The following is a 21,624-nucleotide window of genomic DNA, read 5'->3' as shown; positions in this document are numbered from 1 at the left end:
CTTGAGAGATGGAGCCACTTACCTTTATCTTTAATAGGTAAAATTAATCTATTTAAAATGATCACATTCCCAAGATGGCTTTATATTCTGCAGGTACTGCCAATACATCTGCTTGGTAAAGATATACGAAAGCTGCATAAGATATGTCAGAGATTTCTGGGGGGGGGGGGGGGGGGAGAAGTCAAAACTACATTTTGAATATTTGAGTGATGGATGGGCGCAAGGTGGGCTCGGACTACCCTCTATAAAAAGATACAATCAGGCATGCCTTCTGAGACATCTTAGGGACTGGTTGTTCAATACAAATCAATACACACCGATTAGTTGGGAGCGAACACTATTTGGGCCTTGGCATTTGAATTTCCTTTTGCAAGCTAAAACAAAAAATCTACCACACACTTGTCGTAGCAGTTTACTGCTGCAACCGTTGAGAAGCATTTGGCGTTTCCTTATGCAGGTGTAGAAACACAACCCCAATATTAGTGATCAGCTCCCACTGCGAGGGAATGGCGATTTTCTACCAGGACTGGAGAAAAGGATATTTGATAGATGGTCAGAAATGGGGATTACCCTGCTTGAACACTTGGTAAATGAAGAGGGTGGTCTGTATGGTTTTCAGGACTTGCAGCAAAGACTCTCACTAACCAATAAAGATTATTATTCATTTAGACAATTACATCATTACTGGCTTAGTTTGGACCAGGCAGCCCTGGGCACGAGGATGGGACAGAGGCTTCGCGACTTCCTGAGAGGGGATACACATGGGCAGGTGTCAATCTCGAGTTTGCATAGAGCTCTGGTGTCGCTTATTCCCCCACGTACATATGAGACATTAAAAGAGGCATGGAGCAAAGATTTGGGATATGAGCTGAAAGGCATAAATTTTGCAAAATTGATAAAAGAAATACCAAAGCAAGTAGGTGGGGCAGAGTTGCAGGAGAGTCAATATAGGGTAATCCATAGGGGGTACATAGCACAGGTACAAGCGGTAAGAGCAGGATGGACACCTGATGTCCAATGCCCTAAGTGTTGTAGAGATAGTAATACCTTTATGCATGCATTTTGGAGATGTGATAGAATAAAATTATTTTGGAGAGCGATGCAGAAATATCTTGAACATCTATTAGGGCAAAGATTGCTCCCTTCCTGGAGAGGAGTGCTTTTGAATAAAAGTGATGCTTATGGGATTTCAGACAAAAATATGGAGATATTTTTATGCAAGGCATATGCAGTGGGGAAAAATGTATATTAAGACATTGGTTGTAGGTAGATCCACCCTCCTTTTGGTATTGGAGAAATAGGCTGCATGAATTAATGCTGTGGGAGGCCAGGGAGGCCTCTGGCAATCCCAAGAAAAGAAAGAGGTTTATAGATATATGGGTTAAGTATTTGCAAAATATCTCCCACAAAGCAAGAAGTGCCGTGCTCAATAAAATTGGCACGCCCTAACAAATGGGATGCTCAGCAGAAAAGTACTCATGTATAAGACTGGAAATTCCTGTAATAGCCTCTGGAAGGAATAGGTACCATGAAGTAAGAAGTTTAATGTGCAGCTGTTCCTGGGGGGGGGGGGGGGGTGGGCAGGGGGGGGAGAAAATGAAAAAAATTTGATGATGCAGTTAAGATGTATGTATACACATATGACTTGTTATTATGATCACAAAGAGTTTGACTTTATTGCTTTTATTCAAAATGTTGAATCATCAATAAAAACCGTTGAAACATAAAAGTGAGTGTTCCGATGTAAATGTTTGAATGTTCTGATGTAAATATTTGTTCCTTCCATCACTTTTTGTCATTATTGTGTTTGCAGTTTCCTGAATGTGGTTTCTATGGAATGTATGATAAAATTCTCCTGTTTCGCCATGATACCAGCTCAGAAAACATTCTTCAACTAGTCAAATCAGCCACTGAAATCCAGGAAGGAGACCTTGTTGAAGTTGTCTTGTCAGGTAAAGTGTGCATAAATTGTAAGCTATTTTTAGTTGTTGTTTCTTGAACTGTCTTAAGAAATTCTTAATGCCTACTGTAGGTGTGCTGGATTATTCTGTTAAGAAGAGTTCTTTTTTAGATCTGTATTTACTTCATATATTGCCCAAATGCACTTCATGTTTTGACTATAAAAAAAATTGCCAGCTTTCTTTTCCTAGTAAATTTAGGTATAACTTTCAGGGTAATGTCCCCAAAAAGGTTAATTTTGCATATCACAGATACAAAATTAGCTTCTGCTACTACAGTGAAATTCCCAGTATTCCTTACTCCAAGAAAAAGGTTTTGTCTTGCCAAAACTTTTCAAAAAACTTTCAGAAAAAGATGGCAAAAAAAGACTTCAGACACTAAGGTGTGCTGAAAAATGGCCTGTGGTAGTGTAGACGTGTGTTTTGGGCGCACACAGAAGTATTTTTTAGCTGCACTCGCAGACCCAGCACACAAACCACTAAGATTCTTTATCAGTCCAGACAGGCAGAGGCAACAAACTAATAGTGTTTATTGTCTGAAAACAGTGAAACAGAAAAAGTGCAATCAGCAAAGCAATAACAGGTAAGAACATAAGAATATAAGAATTGCTATACTAAGTCAGACCGATGGCCCATCTAGCCCAGTATCCTGCTTCCAACAATGGCCAATCCAGATCACAAGTACCTGGCAGAAACCCAGAGGGCAGCAAGATACTGGAATTCCAAAGATTAGCAAGATTCCATGCTACCAACCCCAAGGATAAGTAGTGGTTTTCCCCACATCTACCTTAATAATAATTTATGAGCTTTTCCACCAGGAACTTGTCCAAACCTTTTAAAACTCAGATATGCTAACTGCTGATACCGCATCCAGGTAACTAAAATATGGATCAGTTATAACACTAACTAAACATTTTTTTACTATCTAAGTAGTACTTGGGACATCAGGAGATATAGCTGCTCACTAGTTATCAAATATAACTGTTTTTACAGGGCTTCAGCAAAGAGCTCTCTCTCTCTCTCTCTCTTCTGGGCTGAAACTAGAGGAAAAGCCAGTAGCTCCTGGGTAACTTCAAACTCCAGGCCAATCAGAGCCCAGAACAACAACATTTGAAAACTGCTGGCTACATCACTGCAGGAACTACCCCTTTCTCTGTGTTAACTAAAGAAGGAAAGGTCAATTCTCTGTAACAGCTTTAAGCATAAATATGTACCACCTACTGGCCAAACTAGAGAAATACATTGCTGGAAAATATCAAAACAATTATCACAGGCTTAAAACACACTATTCTGTCACAGGGGGCAAGTGTTTCAGTGAGAGAAAGATCACCATATTAAAAAAAAGTTATTGAATGACATTTAAAAGAAAACAGAGCAGACGAGTTAAGGGAATTTGACTTATTTGAGATCTGCTGTGAAGAGATAATTTCTCTTAATATTGAGTTCATCATTCTAGTATAAATATTTAATGAGTCTGGTATGTATGAAAGGAGAGAAAAAAATCAGTTTCAGTGGTGGGCAAATGAAAAGCATCATATGGGCTGATGGAAATTGATATGGCAGTCAGATTCTAAAAGTGTGCTTTATATACATTATATTGAATCTCTATATAAAAAACTTGAAACTGGGTTACACCGGAAAGCGATTGAATTAAGGTTTGGAGAGAAAAATGTGATGAGTGAGGGTGACAGTGGAAGAGTGATTTTGTACTTCTTGGGGTGGTTTAGACAAGACACTTTTTAATTATCTGTTTATGTTTAAGGAATTGCTAACAAACATATAGAAACAAGGAGATAGATTCTCTTTAGTTAGTAAAGACAGAGAGTAGCTGCCAAGGAGAAGAAAGAAGACACTTACCTGGGAGAGACATCCCTTGTAGAGTCATCTGCTAGCTAGACTGACTATTCAAATTTGAGGGTGCATCTCAAAGTTATGACAAATTATAGAGAGAGGCATAGAGCTAGAGACAGACTGAGATAAATATAGACAAAGAGAAACATTAAGTGGAGTAATATTTACCTGGTTACAGATTCCAGATCCTGAAATTAGAAGTGCAAATTGTGAAACCTGTGAAAATAAAAAGTGAAAAGAAATGTAAAATATCTAGTTTCTAAATTGAGGAAGTTCAGTTTAATAGTCGAGTAAAGACTACTTGAGTTTGAATACTTGTCTGTGAGAGGTCTTATGATTTTGAATGTGCTGTTATCAAAATTGATAAAACTGTAATTGAAAACAACATTTTATTGGATTTGTGAAAAACTAACATCTTTAATATTCTTATTTTAATAATTAAAAATAAAAATATATTTTATTGTACATTCCCTGGTTTGGTGTGAGTTTAACTGGGGAAACACTGACCTCTGAACCATGACACAATTAAAACATTATAAAGGGTAATATACTCCACCACGAAGAGGTGTTACACAGGCTTTGATTTTAAGTGTGTTGGATTACCGGAAATGTGTTATATATTGGTTTGCTTCAAGCATCGTCAAGAGATTACAGGTCATTCAGAATATAGCAGCTCAGTTTTTTTTTAAACAGGTATTAAGAAATAAGAATGTGCTGAAGTTATTCCTACATATGGGAAGGGAGAGGAAAGATTACATAAAACATAGGATTCAATAAGTGACTTGAAGCTTTGTGTAAAGAGGGAGGTTTTAGATATATAGGAGAATGGGGCAGTATGTGGAAAAATAACAGACTGTACATATGGTATTTCTCACTTGATAGAACACACACACATTTCTGGATCAATCAAGTGCCTTTTGGGCAGTGCAGATACTAAGAGCTTGGGATTATCTTCAGTTTTTTGGTTCTATTGCAAAGGTTATGGAGATACTATCATAGTAAGAGCACAAATGAGACCACTCCAACAGGCATTACTATCAAGGTGGTAACGATGAGTCCTTCTTATGCAACATTGCTATGATTTTTTTCATACCTTTTCTAATCTAAGATTCTCAGTACTCAAAAGTTTGCCTTTTTGCAGATGACATGAAGATAGCCAATAGAGTGGATACTTAGAAGGGAGTAGAAATCATGTGAAGAGATCTTCAAAAATTAGAAGAATGGTCAAAGGTCTGGCAGTTAAAGTTTAATGTAAAGAAGTGCAGAAATCCAAAGGAGATGCACCAGATAGAAGGAGAGAAATTGATAAGCACAGCTTAGGAGAGGGACCTTGGGGTGATGGTGTCTGAGGATATCAAGATGGCGAAACAATGCGGCAAGACAGTGGCTAGAGCCACAATAATGCTAGCCTCCATAGAGAGGGATATAACTAGTAGAAGAAAGGAGTTGTTGATGCATCTCTACAAGTTGTTGGTGTGGTCCCACTTGGAATATTGTATTCAGTTTTGGAATGTGTATCTTACTAAGGATGTGAAAAGATGAAGTGGTTCAGAGAAAAGCGATGAAAATGGTGTAGGGTTTGTGTCACAAGACCTATGAGGAGATATTTGAGGATCTGAACATGTATACCCTGGAGGAAAGGAGAGATGGGGGGGAGGGGGGAATATGATATAGACATTCAAATATTTGAAAAACAAACAAACCTCTTCATGTGGAGGAGTGGCCTAATGGTTAGGGTGGTGGACTTTGGTCCTGAGGAACCGAGTTCTATTCCCACTTCAGGCACAGGCAGCTCCTTGTGACTCTGGGCAAGTCACTTAACCCTCCATTGCCCCAGGTACAAATAAGTACCTGTACACAATATGTAAGCCGCATTGAGCCTGCCATGAGTGGGAAAGCGCAGGGTACAAATGTAATAAAAACTAAAATAAAATAGAGATGGGAAGGTGGTAGAACTAGAGGACATGAATTGAGATTGCAGGGGGGAATAATGTGAGCAAGTACGTTTTTACAGAGAGGGTGGTAGATACCTGGAATGGTCTCCCGTGGTTGGTGGTTGAGATGAAAACAGTAATGGAATTCAAAATGCATGGGATAAACACAGAGGAATCCTGTATAGAAGACATGAAACCAAAGCTTAGCAGTGATTAGATGGCAACATCAGTAATTGGGAAGCAAAGCCAGTGCCGGGCAGAATTCTACGGTGTGTACCCTGATCATGGCTGGAGAGATTCAGCTTCAGTAGCTGGACAGATAGGCCAGTGCTGGGCAGACTTCTGTGGTCTTTGCCCAGATCGTGGCTGGACAGATTTGGATGGGCTGGAGCACAGCTTTAATGACAGCTTCAGTAGTTGGAAAACAAGGCTAGTGCCGGCAGACTTCTACAGTTTGTGCCCTGAAAATGGCAAAGACAAATCAAGATCAAGTATATATATGTAGTATCATATCATACCTTATGCTATGAGTTTATCTTGTTGGGCAGACTGGATGGACCGCACAGGTCTTCATATGCCATCATCTACTATGTTACTTTGCTGATCCACTTACGATTTGGTTACATATTTGAGAGAGTAAAGTTTAACTTTTGGGCATTGCTCATAAGATTTTATGACATAATAACTGTATCTATTCATGTGAGACCTCTGAGATCTAGCCAGAGTTTTCAGTTAGTGATTCCTCCTAGGTGCTGAGTAAGAAAAGAATGATAGAGACTGAAGGTGCTCTTAGTGGCAGTACCCCAAGTTTGGTACTCTTTGTACCTAGAGGTAAGACATGAAGCAAATTCATTGGCTATTAGGAAAAAAATAAAAGCCATCCTGTTCCCTGCATTAGGAGCTGTAGCAAATTTGAGTTGTTTTTAGATGTAAATAGTTTAAAGTCCTATAGCACTTTGTAGGGTGAGAGACAAAGAAAGGGGACAGGTCAGTGAGTGAGGAGAAAGAGAAGATAAAAATTGGGAAGGTGAAAAGGTGAATGGGAGCATGGTTAAGGTTAAGACATAAGAAAGGACGCCTATTAGGGCTATAGAAATGATAAGTAGTAGTAGTAGTATTGGAAACCTTCATTGGACCCTACCTGTCCTTCCAGCTATCGCCCCATCTCCCTTCTCCCTTTACTATCCAAGATACTTGAACATGCTGTTCACTGCTGTTGCCTTGACTTTCTTTCATCTCAAGCTATTCTTGATCCACTTCAATCTGGCTTTCGCCCCCTTCATTCAACTGAAACAGCGCTTACTAAAGTCTCCAGTGATCTGTTCCTGGCCAGATCCAAAGGTCTCTATTCTATCCTCATCCTTCTCGATCTATCTGCTGCTTTTGACACTGTTGATCAGAGCCTACTCCTTGATATGCTGTCCTCACTTGGATTTCAGGGCTCTGTTCTTTCCTGGTTTTCTTCCTATCTTTCCCAGTGTACCTTTAGTGTATACTCTAGTGGATCCTCCTCTACTTCTATCCCACTGTCAGTTGGAGTACCTCAGGGATCTGTCCTGGGACCTCTTCTTTTCTCCATCTATACTTCTTCCCTTGGTACTCTGATCTCATCCCATGGTTTTCAGTATCATCTTTATGCTGATGACTCCCAGATCTACCTCTCCACACCAGAAATCTCAGCCGAAGTCCAGGCCAAAGTATCAGAATGCCTGTCTGATATTGCTTCCTGGATGTCTCGGCGCCATCTGAAACTAAACGTGACCAAGACCGAGCTTCTCATCTTTCCTCCTAAACCAACCTCTCCTCCTCCCCCATTCTCTATTTCTGTGGATAACACTCTCATCCTTCCTGTCTAATCAGCGCGTAACCTTGGGGTAATCTTTGACTCCTCCCTCTTCTCCTCTGCACATATTCAACAGAGTGTTAAAACCTGTCATTTCTTTCTCTATAACATCAGCAAAATTTGTCCTTTCCTTTCTGAGCACACTACCAGAACCCTCATGCACACTCTTATCACCTCTCGCTTAGACTATTGCAACTTGCTTCTCACAGGTCTCCCACTTAGCCATCTCTCTCCTCTTCAATCTGTTCAAAATTCTGCTGCACGACTAATATTCCGCCAGTGTCATTATGCTCATATTAGCCCTCTCCTCAAGTCACTTCACTGGCTTCCTATCCATTTCCGCATACAGTTCAAACTCCTCTTATTGACCTATAAGTGCATTCACTCTGCAGCTCCTCAGTACCTCTCTACTCTCATCTCTCCCTACATTCCTCCCCGGGAACTCCATTCACTGGGTAAATCTCTCTTATCTGCACCCTTCTCCTCCACTGCTAACTCCAGACTCCGTTCCTTTTATCTTGCTGCACCACATGCCTGGAATAGACTTCCTGAGCCAGTACGTCAAGCTCCATCTCTGGCCATCTTCAAATCTTAGTTAAAAGCCCACCTTTTTGATGCTGCTTTTAACTCCTAACCCTTATTCACTTGTTCAGAACCCTTATTTTATCATCCTCGCTTTAATATTCCTTTATCTCTTATTTGTCCTGTTTGTATGGCCTAATTAGATTGTAAGCTCTGTCGAGCAGGGACTGTCTCTTCATGTTCAAGTGTACAGCGCTGCGTACGTCTAGTAGCGCTTTAGAAATGATAAGTAGTAGTAGTAGGAAGTGGAGAGGGAATGAGTGAAAGGAAAAGAGCTGGGATTGGTGAGGGAATAAGAGGCAGAGGAAGGTAGATGAGGCTAAGGAAGAGTCCATCTACAAATGATGGAAATGGGAGAGAAGAAAGTTGGAAAAATAGTGAGAATATGAGGGTGAGGAGGGAATGAGAGATAGAAGAGGGAAATAGGAGGACTGAGAAAGCAAATGGAAAACTGACAAGTGGTGAAAAGTAAAAACATGTAGATTAAGGAGGGGAAGGACCAGGCTATAAAATCTAGCTGTAGGTAGAAAATGGAGAAAAAAGATGAAACAAAAAGATCACATTTGGAGATAAAATGTAAAGGAGGTTGGGAAGGAGTTAGTGGGATTAAACAGAAAATTCTTCTTCTCTGATTCTATTCTAATCCAGGCTAAAAGCCCATCTATTCTCTTTTTTAGTACTACAATTGTTTTTAATCTTTTCCCATAATAAATGAAACAACCTTGTCTCTAAATTTGTCCTGTTACCTTTTTGAATAGAGTTTAAGTACTGTTGAGCACAGATTGTCTTTCACATGCATGTGTACAACACTGCATACATCTAGTAGTGTTATAGTAATGATTAGCAGTAATAATAGTAATAAACTCTAGAAAAGCTTTGAGGAGATCAACAAGAAAAAGTAGTAAAGAGAGACCAGGACAACCTAAGTAGAAAAATAACCTGATTAGAAAGCAAAGATACAAACATTTTTTTTTCCAATTTATAGAATGAAATATGTTGTCTTCAAGTGTGTATTTCTTATGATTTATGTTTTGTTTACTAGTAGAAGAAATGTATTTCTGTGATTTAATGTTTATGCAGTCTGCTTTCTTGGATTTTCCATTTCATTTTTTGTCTGCACTTTTGTAGTCCCCTGTTTTTTTTTTTTTGTTTGTTTTTGTTTTTTAAATTAGGTAATGGTCTGTCTGTGATCTGAATCTGTAACCACCTCCACTGTGCATTCAGCTCTGGCTGGTCCGAATGCATGGAGGTTAGATGGGGTCCAATCTCAGATTTGCTATACTGACATGTTATCTTGCTCTTATTTGTACCTGCTTACTTTTATTCTTGTCTTTAACTTTTTGACTTACATTTCCAGTCTGTTCAATTAAATGTAATCGGTTATGTTAGATGCTCAATATAGTGATTAATAACAGGTAGCTAATTACAACACTGTATAACAGCACATTACACTCCAGTCCAATATTTAGCAAGCAGTGTAAAGTAATCTTTTGTTCTCAAGTCAGTTGGAAGTAAGTACAGAGCACGTTTATACATTGATTAAAAGACTTAAATCCATTAAAGACTGTCAGAGGGGCATTAATGACTACTTCAGCTCTTGATGATGACTGTGGGGTACTGAGATTGCTATTGAAAAATAAAATCATGGTTTTGCTAGCCTAACTCCATGTAGTCATGTCATGGTACAATCCTGACTTTTTTGTTCCGATCCCAACGCAAGGTTGGTGTTGCTTTTATTAAAGAAAAGGTATTTGGAGCCATAAAACCTGAACTGGATGAAAACTTTAAACTGAATTTAAGAAAGAATTTTTCATTTTCATAAACTGTGTTGACTTCATAAACCAACAATGCCTATCTTTTTTCCCACTGGTTAAGGGGCCTTTTTGCTAAGCCGTGTAAGCATCTACGCGCGCCCGTGTGCCAGAATGGAGTAACCGCCCGGTTACCACGTGGCTGTTGCGGTAATTTCATTTTTGATTGGAAGGCCCGAGTCGACGTCTAGACGAGGAGGGGAAGGAGATTTGATTTTTTTTTTAACAAGCAGGGCACGAGGCGCTGCCTGCGACGCTGCTTCGCCGGTTTTTTAAATGTGTGGCGCCGCGGGAACGGCCACGGGAGGCGGCGGGAGCGGAGCACCCCCCACCCACTGGCACCCGGGGCGGACCGCCCCCACCGCCCCCCCCCTTGGTACGCCACTGCCACTAGGTCACTCCTCCATGCACATCCATTTTTGGCAAAAATAAGTAAAAAGGCCTTTTTTACAGGCGTGTTGAAAAATGGATTGGTGCGTGCCCAAAACCTGTGCCTACGCTACTGCAAGCCATTTTCAGTGCACCATAGTAAAAGGACCTCTTACAGGCTTATTTTTGAAAGAGAAGGGCACCCATCTTTTGACACAAATTGGGAGATGGGCGTCCTTCTCCCAGGGTCGCCCAAATCGGCATAATCAAAAGCTGATTTTGGGCGTCCTAAACTGCTTTCCATCGCGGGGACGACCAAAGTTCATGGGGGCATTTCGGAAGTGTAGCGAAGGCGGGACTAGGGTGTGCCTAACACATGGGCAACCTCCACCGATAATGGAAAAAAGTAGGGCATCCCTGAGAAGCACTTGGGCGACTTTACTTGGTCCATTTCTTTTTATGGCCAAGCCGTGAAAAGGTGCCCGAACTGACCAGATGACCTCCAGAGGCAATCGGGGATGATCTGCCCTTACTCCCCCAGTGGTCATCAACCCCCTCCTACCCTAAAAAAAAACCTTTTTAAATATTTTTTGCCAGCCTCAAATGTCATACCAGCTCCATGACAGCAGTATGCAGGTCCCTGGAGCAGTTTTATTTATTTATTTGTTGCATTTGCACCCCACATTTTCCCACCTATTTGCAGGCTCAATGTGGCTTACATAGTACCGTCAAAGGTGTTTGCCCATGCAGTGCACTTCAGGCAGGCGGACCCAGGTCCATCCCCCCCCCCCCACCTGTTACACTTGTGGTGGTAAATGTGAACCCTTCAAAACCCACCACAAACCCACTGTACCTACATGTAGGTGCCCCCCTTCACCCCTTAGGGCTATGGTAGTGGTGTACAGTTGTGGGGTTTTTTTTTGGGGGGGGAGGGTTGAGGAGCTCAGCACACAAGGTAAGGGAGCTATGCACCTGGGAGCAATTTGTGAAGTCCACTGCAGTGTCCCCTAGGGTGCCCTGTTGGTGTCCTGGCATGTCAGGTGGACCAGTGCACTACGAATGCTGGCTCCTCCCACGACCAAATGGCTTGCATTTGGTGGTTTTTGAGATGGGCGTCCTTGGATTCCATTATCACCGAAAATCGGGGACGACCATCTCTAAGGTTGACCTAAATGTTGAGATTTGGGCGTCCCTGACCATATTATCGAAACGAAAGATGGATGCCCCTCTTGTTTCGATAATATGGGTTTCCCTGCCCCTTCGCCAGGATGTCCTGTGAGGACGTCCTCAGGAAAACTTGGCCGCCCCTTTCGATTATGCACCTCCACATCTCTTAAGAGCTACAGTCATCTTAAGACCCTTCACCCTTCTGCAGTCTGTTTGCTGCAGAATCACAAGTTTCAATGTTCAGTAGAGTAGGTAAAAGCACTATGTGTATTTAAAAGCAGGGTAGGGTAAAAATTCTCAGTACAATTCTGTAACTGGGTGTGTGCAGTTACACATGCATTGTGCAAGTGACACAGCACTTATGCATGCAAGTGCACTATATTCTATTCTAAAAGGGAGCACCTAAGAAGCACGTAACTGCAAGGGTGCGTACACATAGGTAGAGCATGAGCGTGTCACCTACCTATGCACACACCTTATAGAATACCATAGGTTTTGCACACTTAGATACACCAACATGATAGCCATAGACCTGGCGTAAGTGGTCATGCCTAAATGTGAGCACATTCGTCTCGACTTACATTAGTATTCTGTAATGGAATCTTGGTGCCAAGATGCCATTATAGAATTGGTGCTCAGCATGTGGCATCATAACACCTAACTTGAGATAACAAGAGGGGCATAATCGAATGGGGCGCCCAAGTTTTCCTGGGGCCGTCCTCGCAGGACGGCTCCGTGAAGGGGCGGGGAAACCTGTATTATCGAAACAAGATGGACGTCCATCTTTCGTTTCGATAATACGGTCGGGGAAGCCCAAATCTCAACATTTAGGTCGACCTTTGAGATGGTCGTGCCCGATTTTCAGCGATAATGGAAACCGAGGACGCCCATCTCGGAAACGACCAAATCCAAGCCATTTGGTCATGGGAGGAGCCAGCATTCATAGTGCACTGGTCCCCCTCACATGCCAGGACACAAACCAGGCACCCTAGGGGGCACTGCAGTGGACTTCAGAAATTGCTCCCAGGTGCATAGCTCACTTACCTTGTGTGCTGAGCCCCCAACCCCCCAAAAAACCCCACTCCCCACAACTGTACACCACTACCATAGCCCTAAGGGTTAAAAGTGGGCACCTACATGTGGGTCCAGTGGGTTTCTGGTGGGTTTTGAAGGGCTCACATTTACCACCACAAGTGTAACAGGTAGGGGGGGTGGGCCTGGGTCCGCTTGCCTGAAGTGCACTGCACCCACTAAAACTGCTCCAGGGACCTGCATACTGCTGTCATGGAGCTGGGTATGACATTTGAGGCTGGCATAGAGGCTGGCAAAAAATATTTTTAAAATTTTTGGTTGGTGACCACTGGGGGAGTAGGGGGAGGTCATCCCCGATTGCCACCGGTGGTCATCTGGTCAGTTCGGTCACCTTTTTGAGGCTTGGTCGCAAGAAAAAATGGACCAAGTAAAGTCAGCTAAGTGCTCGTCGGGGATTTCCTTCTTTTTTCCATTATCGGCCGAGGACGCCCATCTCTTTAGCATGCCCCAGTCCCGCCTTCGCTTCGCTGCCAACACGCCCCCGTGAACTTTGGTCATCCCCGCAACGGAAAGCAGTTGAGGGCGTCCAATATCGGCTTTCGGTGATGCTGATTTGACCAACCCTGAGAGAAGGACGCCCATCTCCCGATTTGTGTCAAAAGATGGGCGCCCTTCTCTTTCGAAAATAAGCCTGCAAATTATACAGTTGCTCCCTTTGTGTATGCTGTGATAAATTGTTTGCTGGATAAATTATTCTATAAAGAGGAGATTTTTGCAAAGGGTCTCTGCTGCTAGAAGGTGAGATAAAAGTGTGAATAGTTAACTTAAGCATTGTAAAAGATCAAAAGCAGAAAAGTTGAAAGGGTTACTCTTCCAAATTAAGGGGTCCTTTTACTAAGCTTCAGTAAGTGTTAGTGTGCGCTGTAAAGGGAATGTGGAAAACCATAGGGACCTGGGAGAAACACAGGGAACCAGATCCTACAACCCCCAAAAAGCCACAGAGGAGATTCTCCCTTACCGGCCGCTTTTCCCCAAGAGACAACTTAGGGGCAAGAACTACAAATCCCAGCAGCCACCTTGGGAAAAAGAGAGACAAACCAGGGTGCCTTCACAAGAGTCACCAGAAGGGGGCTGCAGGAGAAGGAGTAATACTAATTCTCCAACCTGGGGGAAAGAGAGGTGGAACAGGTGGGAAAAAGAAGAGAAAAAGCCCGAAAGGGTTAATGAGGAAAAGGAGGAGCAGCTGGGGAGAGGGTGGGGCGAGGAGAGTATGGACTGGGCTCCTGGGAAGGAGAAAGAGGAGTTTGGGCCTTGGCCCATGGAGCTGACAGTACCTGAGCAAACCCTGGAGGAGCCCATGGATGTATCAGCTCTGGCCCAGAGAAAGCCACAGAAGTAAGACAGTCCCTGGCTAAGCAGGCCAGAGAAGGAAAGGGGTCAAGCGGGAGGAGGTCAGAGGAGTAAGTAAAAGTCTGACCAAGTGGGTGGGACCCCAGGCTTTGAGCCCGCGCAAAGCCAGAGGAACTGTGGACTTGAAAAGCCAAGGTATAGTGCTGTTTTGAGCGCTTGGCTACCTGAACTGTGGATTTAAAGAGCCAAGTTATATTGCTGTTTTTGAGAGCTTGGTTACCTGAACTGTGGATTTAAAGAGCCAAGTATAGTGCTGTTTTTGAGAGCTTGGTTACCTGAACTGTGGATTTATAAAAACCAAGGTGTCCTGAGCTGTTTTTGTTTTTGGGTGTTTTTTTTTGAACCCAGGCTGTATGGTGCCTGGGGTTATAACAAGCCCGGGTGGGACTGAATTAGGGTTTCTCTCTTTTGGAGCCGCTCCACCCCAGGAAACCGAAAAGGGGAACCAGCGGCTGAAGCCTGGGCTGAGTTCTCCCAAGCTGAATGAGAGAACAATAAAAGGGAAAAGTTTGTATTTGATCCTGATGTGTTTTTTTTGTTTGTTTCTGTGTTGAACAAGACTTGTATGCTAAAGGCTGCTGAGAAGGGCGGATAGCCCTAGAGGCTGAGCAACGCCCAGCAACCTATTACAGCGCGCACCACAAATTGAAAGGGCTTACTACAGGACATACTGAGGTGTCCTGGGGTAATTTTGTTCTCTGCATTAAAAAATTCTTTATATTTTTCAAGGAAGGGGGTGTTTATGAGGGTGGAGAGTGGGCATTTTTACGCTAATCAGTTAGTGTGTTGGCAGTGCTGACACGCTAACTAATTAACATGTGAATAACACATGAGCCCTTATCACCTACAAAATAGGTGGCAGTAATGGCCACATGCTAATTGGCAACATTAGTGTGTGGCCATTAATACCAGAATGGTAAATCGGCCAAAACACTGAGTGGAGTGGAACGGGTACATGTGAATTGCTTTTTTACTTTTTCCATAGAAATCAAACAAAATAAAACATGGAAAAGAAAATAAGATGATACCTTTTTTATTGGACATAACTTAATACATTTCTTGATTAACTTTTGAAGGTTGCCCTTCTTCGTCAGATCGGAAATAAGCAAATGTGCTAGCTGACAGTGTATATAAGTGAAAACATTCAAGCATTACTATGACAGTCTGACAGGGTGGGAGGATGGGGGTGGGTCGGAGGTATGCATGGGGACATCAAAGCATATCATTGATATTCTAACAGGATGGGTGTGGATAGATGAGGGGTGGGGTGATCAACAGAGACATACAGCTTTATGGTTTATAATGCGCTAGGAACCCCAGATCCTTGTTAAGTCCTTTCTGTTGGGTGTTAAAATATTCAATCATTCTGACTTCAAAGGTTTTACATTCTTGGATGGTTTTAAAGTTACCTTTCAGTATTCTTACTGTGAAATCACTGGTACAGTGTCCTGGTTCTGTGAAGTGCTGTCCCACCGGGGTGGGGGCCCTACTGGCTGTATTGTTCATGTGATGTCTATGTAAATTGAATCTTGTCTTAAGCATCTGGCCTGTTTCGCCAATATAGCATTCTTCGTTACATTTTTTACACTGAATGATATATACCACATTGGAAGATGAGCATTGGAAGATGTGGTATATATCATTCAGTGTAAAAAATGTAACGAAGGATTCTATATTGGAGAAACAGGCCAGATGCTTAAGACAAGATTCAATTTACATAGACATCACATGAACAATACAGCCAGTAGGGCCCCCACCCCGGTGGGACAGCACTTCACAGAACTAGGACACTGTACCAGTGATTTCACAGTAAGAATACTGAAAGGTAACTTTAAAACCATCCAAGAACGTAAGACCTTTGAAGTCAGAATGATTGAATATTTTAACACCCAACAGAAAGGACTTAACAAGGATCTGGGGTTCCTAGCGCATTATAAACCATAAAGCTGTATGTCTCTGTTGATCACCCCACCCCTCATCTATCCACACCCATCCTGTTAGAATATCAATGATATGCTTTGATGTCCCCATGCATACCTCCGACCCACCCCCATCCTCCCACCCTGTCAGACTGTCATAGTAATGCTTGAATGTTTTCACTTATATACACTGTCAGCTAGCACATTTGCTTATTTCCGATCTGACGAAGAAGGGCAACCTTCGAAAGCTAATCAAGAAATGTATTAAGTTATGTCCAATAAAAAGGTATCATCTTATTTTCTTTTCCATGTTTTATTTTGTTTGATTTCTATTGATAACCTTAAGAGTGGACTAACACGGCTACCACACTCCTTTACTTTTTCCAAAAATACAAGGACTAGGGGGCACGCAATAAAGCTACAAAGTAGTAAATTTAAAACAAATCGGAGAAAATATTTCTTCACTCAATGTGTAATTAAACTCTTGAATTTGTTCCAGAGAATGTAGTAAAAGCAGTTAGCTTAGTGGGGTTTAAAAAAAGGTTCCGATAGCTTCTTAAAAAAAAAGTCCATAAGCCATTATTAAAATGGATTTGGGAAAATCCACTGCTTATTTCTGGGATAAGCAGCATAAAATATACTGTTTTGGGAAATGCCAGGTACTTGTGACCTGGATTGGGCACATAAGAAGCCACATATGGTGGGCTGCCTGAGTGCAGTGTCTAGAATGTAAGAAGGCGGCTCTTAAACCAAATGCGATATGATACAGGTAGCCAATGTAGTTTATGGAATAATGGGGTTACTGGATCGAAGCGCTTAGCTTTGAAGAACATACGGATTGCTGAGTTTTGAAAGGTTTGAAGATGTTGTAATTGAAATTGTGAAAGACCTGCATAAACAGTGTTACAGTAGTCAAGACAGCATATGATAAATTCATGGATTAATGTATGCAGTGAAGAAAAGTCGAGGTAGTGCTTGATCGAGTGGAGACAACGCAACCAAAAGAAGCCAATCGTTAAAACCTACAATATTTGCTTATCAATAGAGAGTTTAGAGTTTATGAGAATGCTGAGATATTGGAAGGAATCAACTGGGGGTAAGATGATTAAAGAGAGTCAATGGTGTAGTTGGTCTCTTAAGTAATCCTGAAATCCAGCAAGCAGTAGTTTTAGAGGGGTTGAGAACTAGCTTATAGGAAGGTAACCAGCTACAAAGTGATAAGGCAGATTGAATGAAATTCATGGCGAAAGGGAATATGGGATAGATTAGAAGGATGCCGTCTGCGTAGATGAAAAATAGAATATTGAGATTCTGAAGAAGAGTTGCTAAAGGGCTGAGGAATATATAAACAGTAAAGGGGAAAGAACTGATCCTTGTGGGACACTACAGGATAGAGGGACATCTGAGGACAGACTCATGGGGGTGGATTCAGAAAAAAATTTGGTTCGAAAGAAATGATCTAAACCACGCAAGAGTGAGTTTAGTGAGTCCGATGGATTGAAGACATACCAATAAAAGAGAATGGTCCAAGAAGATAAGGAGAGCGATTTCCCCTCTTTCCAGGATAGTGTGCAATTCACTAATCAGAGTAGTAACAGTTGTCTCTGTGCTGTGATTTGTTCTAAATCCCATGTATCTAGAGTACAGTACATTAGATTGCTCTATATGTCAGAGGAGTTGTTCAAAAACTATTTTCTCAGTAATCTTTGAAATGATACATAGATTGGATATAGGGTGATAATTAGTGTGATCTGAGTAGGTGATCTGAAATGGAGTTTTTTAAAACTGACTTGACTGCAGCCTTTTTCCATAGCCTTTTGAGAGACTTAGTGATAACAAATTTAGGAGGAGAGGAGAGAGACCATGACATTGGATAGTTAGCCAACTAGAGGGAAAAGGGTCCAAAGCAGAAGTTGTGAGGCGAATATGTTTGATCGTATTGTCAAGGACACTTAAGAAGGGAATAGTGAGAAGAACTCCAGTGGAAGGAGTGTTCAGAGGGATCCTGAAGCAGTAGAATAGAGCTAGAAATAGCGTCAGAACTAGGGGACAGCGACTGTGGTAACTTGAAGGTTTTAGTTTGAAAGTGGGTGGCCAAGGAATCTGCTGAAGGGAAGGTCTGGATGTGTTATGTAAGTCTATAGTATGTTAAGTTGGCTACTGTTTGACACAGTTTCTTTGCAGGATTGCACTAATGTTGTTAATACTTTTTTTAAAATTTACTGTGGGTTTCATTTCATGCAGAGTGAATCTAGTTACAAATAACATGTGTTAATAGTGTTAGCTTATGCTAAAGTGGTAGCTCACATTCGTAATTTTAGCTGACAATCTGCAATACCTAATTTGAAAAAGAATTTTCCCATAACATGCAGCAATTCTTATTTGTATAAATGGAAATGTATGGACAGATTTCGCATTACAGAATTGTAAAATTTTTAACTCTAGTGGTCTGTCTTTCAGGATATCACAGAGAAATAGGGGGCTAGTTGTAACTACTGCCTACTATAGCAAATTAAGAGGACTTTAATAATAAACCTGAAAATGACAATAATACATTGTCAATAGTGGCCATAGACCAGAAGGAAATCTTGCTTTTGAAGTGGCCTTTGAATACAGGAAGAGATATAAATGAGATGATCTAACTCTCCACTGGAGCCATATAATTTCTTTCTTAATATCTTTGTAGCTTCTGCCACATTTGAAGATTTCCAGATCCGACCACATGCCCTATTTGTCCACTCATACCGAGCTCCAGCCTTCTGTGATCATTGCGGAGAAATGTTGTGGGGTCTTGTACGTCAGGGGCTGAAATGTGAAGGTAAATAAATCTTTCAAATAATTTCTGCACTGTTACTTTTTAAAAATAAAATTTAGGAGAGTAAATACCAATTAAAATTGTCTTCTCTTACTTCGACTTCTAAGGATTTTCCTCAACTAGTACTAATATAGTTCAGTATAGTATTTTTTTTTAATTTCCCACCCTAGCAACATTGACTCCTCAAAGATTCACAAAAAGATAAGTGACTTCTTAACCGATGGCATTAAGGCTTGTATATTTATATTGCTTTCACATTATAAAACAAAGTCTGATATCAGCAGGAAATTGATATTTCCTGCTTTTGAATTCACTTGTTCATGGTTTTTTGGCTCTTTTAAGAAACTATATATAGATTTGCATTCATATTTTTAAAATATGTTCTGGAAGTTCTTTAGTTTACATCCTGAGACATCATCTAATAGCAAGACAACCCAAACAGCTTTTAATAAAGCTGCCCGCAAGAGGAAATTAACATCACCTGTAGGTATTCACACCCCTGGTTTCATTGGGGCCTCAGGCTTCTAAAACAACAACTCCACCACTGTGAATGCCAGTGGAGAAATAAACTTCCACATTACTTAATACCATTCAAAAAGAACACACATTATTACAGGAATTCTGTCACATTAGCTAAAAAAATCTTATTTTCCTCATTACTTCAAAGGGATTTTAATTAGTCTCACCTTTATAAAATGCTCCAAGTCACAAACTCTTCTCAGCATTGTCCACATGCCGATGATCTTGCTCAGGTCCTCCACAAGAAAGTTGTGGATGTCTAATTGACTTTACTACCTTTGGCTTCAAATAACCTTCTTTTATCCCCCCTACTACCTCAACCCAACATAAACCCTATATAAACCTCTTTTGAAGAACTTTACTGTTCCTTCTCATTCAGAATTGCAGAACATTATAGTTCATTTCAACTCCTCCACCACCCCTTCTGATCCAATATCCATTTCTTTCTTAAAACAGATTTGTGATCCTTTCTTCCACAACATCACTCTTTTATTTATTTATTTATTTGTTGCATTTGTACCCCACATTTTCCCACCTATTTGCAGGCTCAGTGTGGCTTACATTATGCCATAATGGCGATCGCCATTTCCGGGATTAGAAATACAAAGTGGTATTGCATTGAAGTTCATAGTTGATAGAGTAACGTATAGAGTCAGTTAGACAATCAAATATAGAAGTTCATTTTGGCGAAATAAGTGGTAGTGCGTTAATGTTCATGAATCAGTCAATTGTAAAGAGTTCGATTTTGTCTGGTTTTGGTAGAGTATCATTGTTTAATAATTAGGATGGATCATTGTGGTATGCCTTTTTGAATAGGTTGGTTTTTAGTAGTTTTGGGAAATTTGTTAGGTTGTGCATTGTTTTTATGACCTTTGGTAGTGCTTCCATAGTTGCGTGCTTATGTATGAGAAGCTGGATGCATATGTTGATTTATATTTGAGTCCTTTGCAACTGGGGTAATAGAGATTCAGGAATGTGCATGCTGTTCTTTTTGTGTTCCTGGTTGGTAAATCTATAAGGTCTGACATATAGGCTGGGTGGGGCCTCTCGGTGAATGATTTTATGGACCAGGGTGCAGATTTTGAACGTAATTCGTTCTTTTAGTGGGAGCCAGTGTAGTTTTTCTCTTAGGGGTTTAGCGCTTTCATATTTCGTTTTTCCAAATATAAGTCTGGCTGCTGTGTTTTGGGCGTTTTGGAGTTTCTTAATGATTTGGTCTTTACATCCGGCGTAGATGGCGTTGCAGTAATCTAGGTGGCTTAGCACCATTGATTGTACCAAGCTGCGGAATATTTCCCTTTTAAATCATCAAGCCTTAGTATTGGTACTTTTTCTTCAGTTTGGAAATGCCATTGTTTTTCCTCATCAAAAGAATATTCAGGCTGATAGCTCAGACTCCTCAAATTTTTGTCCAGTAGCTTTTTTTTGAATGATAACTAACTGAAAAGGTGGTTATTTTGGCAATTGCAATCACAATTGCAATCTTTCTTGGATGAAACTAATGCCTTACATCCTATCAGATTAGATTTAGAGAACTTTACAGTACTGAACACTCAATGTTAGCATTAGTTAATTCAATATGTAGCTCCTTAGATCAAGGGAATGAAGTGCTTTTAGTATCTTTACATCAGGGTTGTCCAACCTTGGTCCTCGAGGACCGCAATCCAGTTGGGCTTTCAGGATTTCCTCAGTGAATATGCATGAGATCTATTTGCATGCACTTCCTCCATTGTATGCAAATAGATCTCATGCATATTAATTGGGGAAATTCTGAAAACCTGACCTGGTGAGGGCTGAGGTTGGAGACCCCTACTTTAGACCTTAGTGGAGCATTTGTTTTGGTTCACCATTCAATCTTTCTTCACTGATGTATACTAGTAGGCATATCTGGGAAAGTATCATCATGGTTTCGTTCATACTTACAAGGTAGAACATTTCAGGTCTAGTGGCTTAATTCATTATCTAAATCTAAACTAGTGGGATTCTTTAGGGTGCAATCTTGGGCCTAATACGTTTTAATATTTTTCTTTCACCCTTAGCTCTTTTTATTCAATCACTTGGAATTTCTTTTTTCATGTACACTGATGATATTCAGTTAATATTTTCTCTTCAATCTCGTTCTGCTCAAATTTCTGGTATTCCACAAAAACTTGATCTTATTATTGATTGGCTTTTATCTAACCAAATGAAACCAAACATTTCTAAAACAGTAGTGGTTTTCTTTCCTTCCGTCAGCCCTGCCACACTTCATTTCCTTCCAATGATTCATAACATCCAGATCCCACTTAAAGAAGTAATTAAAATCCTTGGAGTTCCCTTAGATAGTCATCCTACATTTACTCCTCATATCTCGTCACTGATATAGAAATCATTTATAAACTCTAACAAATGCAAGCAGCTCGTTCTTTTAGCTC

At 41.0% G+C, this 21,624-nt stretch overlaps 1 protein-coding gene across 1 annotated transcript in view; it reads left to right on the top strand.

Moving 5' to 3' along the window:
• The first annotated feature begins 1,816 nt into the window (after window positions 1–1,816).
• The window catches only part of PRKD1 (protein kinase D1), a 290,788-nt gene continuing 270,980 nt past the window's right edge, over window positions 1,817–21,624 (top strand). Inside the window, exons 1-2 of the mRNA XM_030215182.1 lie at window positions 1,817–1,952; window positions 18,563–18,694. Coding sequence (XP_030071042.1) covers window positions 1,838–1,952; window positions 18,563–18,694 — 247 coding nt within the window. The 5' untranslated portion in view covers window positions 1,817–1,837. The remainder of the gene's footprint in view (window positions 1,953–18,562; window positions 18,695–21,624) is intronic.

The sequence above is a fragment of the Microcaecilia unicolor genome, chromosome 9, assembly GCF_901765095.1.
Source record: "Microcaecilia unicolor chromosome 9, aMicUni1.1, whole genome shotgun sequence".
In the NCBI taxonomy this organism is placed as follows: Eukaryota; Metazoa; Chordata; class Amphibia; order Gymnophiona; family Siphonopidae; genus Microcaecilia; species Microcaecilia unicolor.
This window is presented reverse-complemented; position numbering and strand designations above follow the sequence as displayed.